The sequence below is a fragment of the Nicotiana tabacum genome, chromosome 21, assembly GCF_000715075.1.
Source record: "Nicotiana tabacum cultivar K326 chromosome 21, ASM71507v2, whole genome shotgun sequence".
NCBI lineage: Eukaryota > Viridiplantae > Streptophyta > Magnoliopsida > Solanales > Solanaceae > Nicotiana > Nicotiana tabacum.
The window spans coordinates 73,364,533-73,375,657 of NC_134100.1; the positions used below are offsets into that span (position 1 = coordinate 73,364,533).

An 11,125-nucleotide genomic window follows, 5' to 3' on the forward strand; every position below is an offset into this window, starting at 1 on the left:
CCAATAAGTAATACAATGGATACATCCCGAATTCTCTGTTCTCCTTTTTCAACTCTACATACACCCTGAAACCCCATGTCCTTGTGTATTTCCATAGGCGTACAATTTTCTTCCACTTTGTATTCAATTTTAATTGACTTGGGACTCAAATCTATGTCAAGTTGCTTCGAAATTGAAGCAACTAAATCATTGTACGAAGCATACTCCTTTATCAATATCCCCTCAATCGAATAATCGACATAACAATATTTATTGTTCTACTTCCCAGAATAACAAATTAGCACTGTTAAGCTTGCCATCTAGTAAATGGAATTACTAAATATTCTGTAAATACTTGTATCAATGCGGGGCAGAAAAATTTTCTATCAATGACGATCGAATCAAAACCTCGAACTATATCAAAGACAAAAATGACGGAATCTCTGAAGCTCTGCAGATTGTGTTATGTTGAAGCTGAATATAGAATGCTCTGTTTTTTTTGTATATACAACTGACAAATCATTCTAATTAATTGGGTTGATAATGAGGCATGTTAGAATTAATTTTGTTGAGTTATATTAGGAGTGTATCACGCTAATTGATCCTCTTTCCGTTATTAGACAGCTGGACAGACCTATTTTTAAGGTGATTGTCATTACTGTATTCATAAATATATGGTGCGAATACACAACCGTGACAACTGAATAGTAGCTATAGGAAGTAATTATGTATATGGTAGCTATAGGAAGTTAATAGCCACTAAATAATAGTGGTTTCTGAAAACTCCTCTCAAAATAAATATTATGGACAAATATAATTGGTTCAATTTTATTAGTCCAATATATATGGATTAGATTAATAAGTCTTAATTCATTGGGCTAGCCCCTTTAGTTGGGCTACAGACGATGAACCCACTTCATTGAGCCCAAGATGTCATCTTCCTAGAGGCCCAGTTTTGTGCCATGTGTCAAATGGCGTGGTACGCCAAGTCAAATGGAAGAGCCAATAAGATCATGCCACGTGTCAAAATTATAAGGCATGCCAACTCAAATTAAAAGGCCAATGAAACTGCACCACACGTGCAAGTGACATGTTCTGGCCAATCAAATGCGGCATTGTCATGCTTTAATCTGATTGGTCGGAAAAAGTTCGTTCTCATCACAACTCTTCTCTTTCACAACTATAAATAGGGATATTCATAACTCCGAAAAGATACCAAAAATCATAATAAGAAGCGAGAGAGAGAGCTCGTGGATTAAACACTGCAAATTTCTCTACAAAGCTTCAAGTTTTAAGCACTCAAGTTCAACTCAAAAAGATCAAGAACAAAATCAAATATAAGGCGTTCAAGATCAAGATTACTTTTGTCCGTGGCGATAATCACGACATTCATGGTGATAGATCGAATTCAAATTCAGGATCAAGCTCAAAGACCCCTGAATTTAATTTATTTACTGTTGGAAAGAAGAATCTGAGGATTCATAGAGATTGTAATACTTAAATTATTTGAAATAAAATACTATACTTGTTGCAATATATTTTCGATCTTGATGATTTTCTTGACGCAAATTTATTTTCTACAGATTCTGGCACGCCCAGTGGGACAATCTCATCTCAACTTTTCAATCACCAAAGTTCAAGAACATCGATATGGCTTCAAATAAAGTTAACTACACATCAACTTCCATCATGGTTGCTAATTCCAGGTTCTACGCTGGTGCGGAAGGCATCCTCGATGTTATCTTTGGAAGCTTTGGACCCATTACAAGGAGAAAAATAAGCTTTTTCGGACAACAAGAATACAAGTGTCGTCTGCATCAACCCCTATTTTTAAGATCTTCATCATCAAAAGGAGCAAGATCTTCTACAAACACACCTGAAGGAGGAAGCGATGTGAAAACTCTAGCTTTGCTTAACCTCTCAAATCCAAGAACTCTGCTATGAAGGAAGATGATGATACTTCAAGTGATGGATCCTCCCCATTTACACCGCATAGAGTGAGACAATTGAGGATCAACCTATGTGACAACCCATGCTATTCTCCGTCGTCTACAACAATCATGCAAGCAATGGTGACAAATGCTTCATCTGTGGATGCGAAGTTGGCAAACTTGACAGAATGAATTGATAGCTTGACCATGCATACAAAATCAAGATGCTAAAATTGATAAGTTATGGATATGGTGGGAATCTTGATGGAAGAAGAATCCAGCCAAGCACCTAGCCAGCTCCAAGAAGTTCCAGGGAGTGATCCTCTCCCAAGACAAGTGGCATCTGCTAACATTATCCATGTCTCACCTGAGGGGATAATTCCAATGGATAAACTAAAGAAGTTTATTGAAGGGACTATAAATAATAAGTATGAAGTTGCCTCCAAATCCTCCTTTACATACGCAAAGTCGTGCACTGCAAGGATTGATATGTTGAAGATGTACATTGGCTATCAATCTCCAAAATTTTTAACAGTTTGATGGCAAAGGCAATCCAAAGCAACATGTGGCACACTTTGTTGAGACATGTAACAATGATGGGACTTATGGAGATTACCTCGTCAAGTAGTTTGTCCACTCGCCGAAAATAAATACTTTTGATTGGTATACAAACCTCGAGGCTGGATCTATTGATAGTTGAGATCAACTAGATCAAGAGTTCGTTAATCGCTTTTATAGCATGAGACGTATTGTGAGTTTGATAGAACTTACAAATACTCGTCAACGGAAGGATGAACCAGTTATTGAATTTATCAATCGTTGGAGGAATGCAAGCCTCAACTGCAAAGACAAGCTTAGTGAAGCTTCAGGCATAGACATATGTGCATCCAAGGCATGCACTAGGGACTTTGTTATATCTTGCAAGGCATCAAGGCTAGGATATTCGAAGAACTTGCTACTTGTGTCCATGACATAGAATTAAGCATGGCCTATGCTGGAAATGAAAGGTTGTCCGCCTACGAGCCTCGCAAAGCGAATGACAAGCAAGATGTCAAAATATGGAACAAGTACATGCCCAAATTTAAAAGCAAAGAAGCTATGAATGTCAACACATCACTTGTGAAATTCACAACAAAGGTGAGCAAGAAGCAGAGTATGAAATCCACTTCTTTTCAAGATAAGTCAAGTGGAAAGTTGACTCTAAATGAAATGCAATAAAAGGAGTACCCATTTTTGGATTCTAATGTCCCTGCAATTTCTGAAGAACTCACTGAGTTAAAGCTAATCGAACTTTCGGAGATGAAGCGACCAAATAAAGAGCGGAAAATTAATGATCCAAATTACAGCAAATATTATCGACTTGTGAGTCATCCTCTTGAGAAGTGCTTTGTGTTCAAGGATAAAGTTATGGACTTAGCTCGTGAAAAGAAGATCGTACTTGAAGATGAGAAGGCAAGTGCGAACCAAGTCTCTATAACCTTTTTCTCATTACATCCATATGGGTTATGCAGTCTTGAAGAAATTTAAGATAAAGAATTATTGGAGAATAAAAAATTCAAAGTTGCTCAGCTGAACGATGAAGGTTAGATCTTGGTGACTCACCGTAGATGCCACAAACGAAGTCCACGAAAAGAGTCAATAGAACAATCAACAAGAAAAGAGTGAAGACATATCATTGGCACCATATTCAAATCTAGAAAAGCTCACTAAGTCCATTCCTCAAGAAGTTAATTCTTGCGAAGAAAATGTCGCGTTCAACGTTGACGACCTTCTACTGGGCGACACTGCTCATAATCGCCCTTTGTACATGGTTGGCTATATGCGTGATGAAAGGGTGAATCGAATTTTGATTGATAGAGGATCCTCAGTGAACATCTTACCAATTCATACCGTGAAAGGACTTGGCATCCCCATGGATGATTCAAGTCGCTTGATGATTCAAGGATTCAAACAAGGGGGCAAAGTTCCATAGGCACAATCAATGCAAAGACTTCATATAATGTCTTGCTGGGAAGGCCTTGGATACATGAGAATAAAGTGGTTCAATTTACCTACCATCAATGTTTGAATTACTACAAGGATGGGTCGAGAAGAAGATAGTTGTTAATGACAAGCCATTCACTGAGGCCGAGTCACACTTTGCTAATACAAATTTCTACTTGAGCAACCATGTTGTGAAAGAGCTAAAAGCCGATAATGTCATGAAGAGCAAGAATGACAATTCCACAACTAAAAGAACTGAGGTGACTACTGGTGAAGTCAAGATTGTTGTTGAGGAGGTACACCCTAGCTCGAATAAATGTCATAGAGGGAACATTATGTCTTATAGAAAGAAAGTAACTCCCGCGCTCCGCTATGCCCTAAAGGAAGATAGAGGAGGGTGAGTCATCCACTCTCCAAACTAATATGCCAAGGGGGTTAACTCTTCCGATCAAATAACTTGAGGCAGCAAAGCTGCCCTCAAAGCTACTTGGAGGGTTTGTGGCCCAAAATCATTCGCAGAATGTGGCACTTCCTACAAAGCGTACAAATGAAGGTTTTGACCCTAATGCTTACATGCTCTTTGCAAAAGCGGGATATAATCCCAATGAGCCATAAATTAGGGAAGGTCCCATCAAAATGAAGGGCAACCGTCACCAGTTCTCATCTTCATAAGAAGGGCAAGCAACAATTATATCACTATAAAAGATGAATCTTCCACTTCTAACAGACCTTCTGTCTTTGATCGACTTAAAAAATAAACTATGAGGACTTCTGTATTTGAGAGATTAAGTCCATTAAAGAAGGGGAACAAATTCCAGAGAAATTATCAAAATACAAGAACACCCGTTTTTCCTAGAATCCAGAAGATCTCTAAGGATTTCCAAAGTCTGATTCATTTTAGAATGAGGCAAAAAAAAAACTCATGATTTCGTGTGATGAGGTACTAAAAGTAAAGTCATACACTATGGTCTACACCAAGAATCATGATGAAGCTGAAGAAAGTGTGGGCTCTTCATATCACGACACTATAAAAGGTGAGCAATATATTTCATCTCTAACGGAGGGTGACGGAAAATTGGATAATATTTTTTGGTGTTACCACATATCTTTCAATGATGGGGATCCTTAAGAAGATGAATGTGAAAGATGTTTCGCCTGAACTTGAAGAAGGGTGAAGACAACAATTGATGCCTGAAAAAGAAGTTGACCTTGGAACTTATGAAAAACTGAGGTCCACTTATCTAAGCTCTTTACTAGTAGTCGATAAAGAAAGAATTTATATTGAGTTAGTCAAGAAGTATAGGGATGTCTTTTCTTGGAGTTATAAGTATATGCCAGGCTTAGATACCAAAGTAGCAATCCATCACCTTGTAGAATGGTGCTTGTCCTGTTAAGCAAGCTCAAAGGTGCTTTAGGCCGGACTTGGTTCCCTTGATTGAAACTGAACGTAACAAAATCATCGACGCTAGATATATTCTTGAAGTTAAATACTCAACATGGTTTTCAAGTATTGTCCCTATAAGGAAGAATAATGGCCAGATTCGATTGTGTGTTGACTTCAGGGATCTGAACAATGCGTGTCCCAAAGATGAATACCCGCTTCCTATTCTAGAGCTGACGATCGATGCTACTATTAGTTATGAGGCAATGTCTTTTATGGACAGTTCGTCTGGATATACCAAATTTGCATGTCTCCAAAATATGAAGATCTTACCGCATTCCACACCCCCAAAGGGCATTTACTGCTACAAGGTAATACCTTTTGGCTTGAAGAACGCTGGAGCCATATATCAAAGGGCTATGCAAAATATCTTTGATGACCTCCTTCACACGAATATTCAATGCTATGTGGATGACTTGGTGGTGAAGTCAATAAATAGGAATTACCACTTGTAAGAATTGAAGATGGTGTTTGAGCTACTCCGAGGATATCAACCTATAATGAATCTGTTGAAATGTGCTTTTGGAATTACTTCTGGTAAGTTCCTTGGATTTATTGTTTGACATCGAGGGACTGAAATTGATTAATCCAAGGTTGATGCATCTTAAGAATTCCCGAGCCTTGGGATATTCATGAATTGAAAAGTTAGCTTATCTTAGGAGATTCATCTCGGATTTAGCTAGGAGATGTCAACCATTCAGTCATCTTACGAAGAAGGGTGTCCCTTTCAAGTGAGACCAATCGTGTAGTAATGCCTTTGAGAGCATTAAATCCTACTTGATGAAGCCTTTTGTTTTAGCAGCCCCTATACATGGAAAGCCATTGATACTATACAGTGTGGCACAAGAAAGGTCAGTTGGAGCACTTTTGGCCCAAGAAAATAGTGAGGGGAAAGAAAACTCCCTTTACTACTTAAGCAGAATGATGATACCGAATGAGCTGAATAATATGAGGAGTTGTGCTTGGGGCTACTCTTCTCAATTCAAAGGTTAAAGCACTACTTTCAAGATCATGTCGTTCATCTTGTTTCTAGAACAAACCCCATCAAGTTTTTAATGTCAAAACCAGTCCTTAGTGATCGACTAGCAAGGTGGTACCTCCAATTTCAACAATTCGAGATTTTGTACATTCCTCAAAAGGATATAAAAGGAAAACCATTGGCAGACTTCTTGGAATATCACCCGATACCCGATGATTGGGAACTGACCGATGACATACCTGACGAAAACATAATGGTTTTTGAAGTACAACCTCCACAGAAGATGTACTTTGATGGTTTTATGCATCGCGGAGGAGCTGGTGGTGGTGTAGGATTTGTCACTTCTCAAGGGGAGGTTCTGCCCTACTCCTTTATGTTGACACAACTCTGCTCCAGTAATGTTGTTGAGTATCAAGCACTAATACTTGGGCTTGAAATGAATGTCAATATGAAGCAGTTGCAATTACAAGTCCTTGGTGACACCCAGTTAGTGACCAATCAAATTTTAGGTAGTTACGAGGTCAAGAAACTTGAACTACGCCCATATCATTCTTATGCTAAAAATTGATGGGATGGGACAGTGACATGACTATTAAATATGTGCCTAGGAAAGAAAACAAGAATTCTTATGCTTTATCTACTCTAGCTTCATTGTTAACTTTGCCCGATCAACGGCAAGTTACTATCGGCCAAAAATGGGTAGTACCGCCACCAAACAAGTGTGAAAGTGAAGAAAATGAACTAGAGCATCTTGTCGGTATTTTTAAAGCTGAGAAGGAAGAATGGAGACAACCCATTATCGACTACTTGAGGTATGGGATACTTCCAAAACATCCAAGAAGAAGGACTGAAATTCATCGTCGTGCACCGCGTTTCCTTTACTACAAGGATACTCTATATAGAAGATCATTCGAGGGAGTAATCTTGCGATGTTTAGGCGAAGATGAAGCACTCCAAGCTTTGCAAGAAGCACATTCTTGAGTATGTGGACCGCATTTGTTTGGACTAAAGCTCTACTTCCATATAAAAAGGATGGGATATTATTGGCCAACTATGGTAAATGATTGCTTGGACTACTGTCACGACCCGGATTCCTAACCTCGGGGACATGATGGCGCCTAACATCTACTTGTTAGGCAGGTCAACATTAGATAGCCAATTAACAAGTTTAACAATTTAAAAGAGAGTGATAACAGTTATAAACGAATAATAAAATTGTAATACATAAGATAAACCGATAATACAAGACGGTCTAGTCTAATTCCCAGAAATCTGGAGTCATCAGTACATGAGCAACTAGAAGTCTACTAGTATGGTTTGAACGAAATACAATTGTTCGAAATGAAATAAACAGTAATGATAAAAATAGATGGGGACTTCAGGGACTGTGAATGCCAACATCTCTACCTCAAGTCTCCGTTGTAGATATGATCCGAGAAGAAGCACCACTAGACAATGTTGGGGACCAACACAAGTAACAACACAAGAAGTGCAGAAGTATAGCATGAGTACAACCAACCCAATGTACTCCATAAGTGTTGAGCCTAACCCCGACGAAGTAGTGACGAGGCTATGGCAAGACACCTACTAAAATTTTGTGCAGATATATACATAAAGCAACAAAAATAACAAGTAGGGAGTTTAAAATAATAACTGGGAGGGAACATGTAGAAAGGGGAGTACGATAAGAACGACAAGTACAAAATTTTCATGTAGCCTTTTTTCGAAGTAAACAACAATGCACCCAATTAAATCACAAATTCAGAAATCAAATAAAGCAGTCAAATCAACAATGGCACGCCATCACCCTTCGTGCTTTTACTCTCATGCTCACCATGTAATATCATAAATGAAATAGAACGGCATCACCATTCGTGCTTTTACTCTCATCTTCACCATATAATAATGTTATAAAATATGAAATGGTACGACACCACCCTTCGTTCTTTAATCTAACAATCTCTCAATCAATGATAATAATATGCACATAAGGCACAGGAACACCCTTCGTAATTTTAACTCTTCCTCACCATGCAACAACACTACTCCAAAAAGCAATGCAAGATGGGAAGAAAATTTCACTTCAATCATAGTGTTATAATAACTAAACTCAACTTTCAAAATCCCAACAACTTCAAAATAAATAATAAGTATTAAGGCAAACAATTAAAGAAGTAATAATCTAACTAAGGCATGGAAACCATAGTCAATGAAACAACATAACACAAAATAACAATTTTCAGCTGCATGGTTTAACCCAATGACAACACATATATACTTGTCACTTACATATACACCGTCTCCACACATAAATCACGTAGCAAATAGACCACCAAGTCCTAATCCCTCAAGTCAAAGTTAATCATGACACTTACCTCACTCCGCAACCAAATCAATGCTCAACCACGGCTTTTTCTCTAGAATTAGCCTCCAAACCAATCAAATCTAGTCAAATACAGTTCAGATAATTCAAAATAAGCTTTAGAAACTACCCACGAGTGAAAAAGATTCAATCTTTATTGAATTTGGAAAAAGTCAACAAAATTCAACCCCAGGCCCGCTTAGTCAAAACTCGAGATTCGAACCAAAAGCTGATTACCCATTCACCCCCGAGCCCGGTTATGTGATTTGTTTCGAAATCTGACCTCAATTTGAAGCCTAAATCTCAATTTTACAAAATACTCATTTTCTACCCAAATCCCTAATTTCTACCATGGAAATCCTAGATTTGATATTAAAAACACATGAAAAGTAGTGGGTAATTTAAAGGAAGTGGATTAAAGTTACTTACCAATGATTTTGGGAAGAAGAAACTCTTGGAAAATCGCCTCTAGAGTGTTTAGGGTTGATAAATTGTGTAAAATGAGCTAAGTCCCGATTTTTCCCTCCTTTACCTAGCTGCAAATGTCGCAATTCCGAAACACAGGTCGCAAATGCGAACTCTACCCCGGCATGCTTAAGTCGCAATTGGAAAAAAAACATCGCATTTGCGATGTCCCATCCAACCGCAAATGTGACCAACCCATCGCAAAAACGAAGTCTGGAATGTCCGTAATTGCGAACATTTCTTCGCAAAATCGAAGACTACCCTACCCAGTCCCCTATTGCAATTGCGATTTCATCATCGCAAAAGCGAAGTTTGCATTTGCAAAAAGGTCATCAAAAATGCGAGTCCTGCAGCCCAGGACAAGTACTAAAGCGCACCAGCAGTCTTCAACAAACCCAAGCTCATTCGAAATGCGTCTGAAACTCACCCGAAACCCTAGGGCTCCAAACTAAACATGCACACAAGTGTAATAACGTTATATAAACTCACTCATGTGGTCAAAGCACCAAAATAACATTTAGAACCACGAATCGAACATCAAAACGCCTGAAATTCAAAAGAACACTCAAGAACCTTTAGAATCACAACTAAGTGTCTAAATCCTTTCAAACTAACTCCGAATTGTACCAAATTTTGCAGATAAGTTTCAAATAATAAAATGGACCTATTCCAAGACCCAAAACCAAAATGCGGACCTGATAGCCATAAAGTCAACCTACGGTCAAACCTAAGAAATTTCCAAATATCAAATTGCCAACTTTTGGCAAAGCAAGTCAAACCAACCTAGGGACCTCCGAATTCAATTCCGGGAATACACCAAGTCCAAAATCACAATACAGACCAACTGGAATCATCAAAACACTGATCTGAAGTTTTTTACCCAAAATGTTCACCGTGGTCAACTTTAACCTTATTTTTAGTCAAAATTTTTATTTTCTTCAAAATTTCACATTAAAGCTTTTCGAAAACCGACACGGACCATGCACGCAAACCAAGAAATATCAAATAAAGCTACAAGAAATCTAGGATCATGAAAATAAGGGCTAGTACTCAAAATGACCTATCAGGACATCACATTCTCCACCTCTAAAAGAAACGTTCGTCCTCGAACGAACATAGAAAAAGTACCTGGACTGGTGTAATGGTGGGGGTATCTACTCCGCATATTGGACTGGGACTCCCACGTAGCTTCAGCAAGGATAACTGTGCCACAACAAAAGCAAGAACAAGATTGGGTTCTAAAACATCCAATCTCACAAACTGATGGGCCAAAGGCTGAACATCCATGGCTCATTTCCTCTTTGCTACCAGTAAATATGTTAAAATTCCCATGCTCTCTGCCTTCCTACTCAATGAATCGGCCACTACGTTGGCCTTCCCTAGATGATATAATATGGTGATATCATAGTCTTTCAACAACTCTAGCCATCTCCGCTGGCACAAATTATGATCTTTCTACTTGAATATGTGTTGGAGACTCTAATGGTCGGAATAGTACAGATAGTGCCTCCAAATCTTTAGCATGTGAAAGATGGTTGCCAACTCTAAGTTATGAACAAGGTAATTCTTCTCATGAACCTTCAATTGCTGAGACGCATAGGCAATCACCTTACCATTCTACATCAATACAACGTCAAGCCCAATACACGACGCATCATAATATTCCATGTAAGATCTCGAACTTGTAGACAACACCAATATTGGGGTTGTAGTTAATGCAGTCTTGAGCTTATGAAGGTTCAACTCAAACTCATTGGACCATCTGAAAATAGCACCCTTTTGGGTCAACTTGGTCAATGGGGATAAGATAGATGAAAACCCCTCGACGAATCGGCGAAAATAACCCGCCAAACCTAAGAAGCTCCAAATATCTATAGCCAAAGAAAGTCTAGGACAATTTTGAACTGCCTTAATCTTCTTAGGATCCACTTTAATGCCCTCAGAGGATATAACATAGCCCAAAAACGCAACCGAGTCAAACCAAA

General features: G+C 38.5%; 1 protein-coding gene across 1 annotated transcript; it reads left to right on the top strand.

The window, feature by feature from the left end:
- Positions 1-5,834: 5,834 nt before the first annotated feature.
- Positions 5,835-7,294, top strand: LOC142175298 (uncharacterized). The gene is made up of 4 exons (XM_075241884.1): positions 5,835-5,871; positions 6,137-6,322; positions 6,499-6,799; positions 6,895-7,294. The coding sequence occupies exons 1-4, from the start codon at positions 5,835-5,837 to the stop codon at positions 7,292-7,294; spliced, it is 924 nt and encodes a 307-aa protein (XP_075097985.1).
- Positions 7,295-11,125: the final 3,831 nt, after the last annotated feature.

Bases quoted from the DNA above. Each gene is read 5' to 3' on its own strand.
- LOC142175298 (XM_075241884.1), top strand. From the start codon at position 5,835: ATGAATCTGTTGAAATGTGCTTTTGGAATTACTTCTG. The intron at 5,872-6,136 runs GTAAGTTCCTTG...TTGTTTTAGCAG, and splicing joins TGCTTTTGGAATTACTTCTG to CCCCTATACATGGAAAGCCA. The intron at 6,323-6,498 runs GTTAAAGCACTA...AACCATTGGCAG, and splicing joins CTACTCTTCTCAATTCAAAG to ACTTCTTGGAATATCACCCG.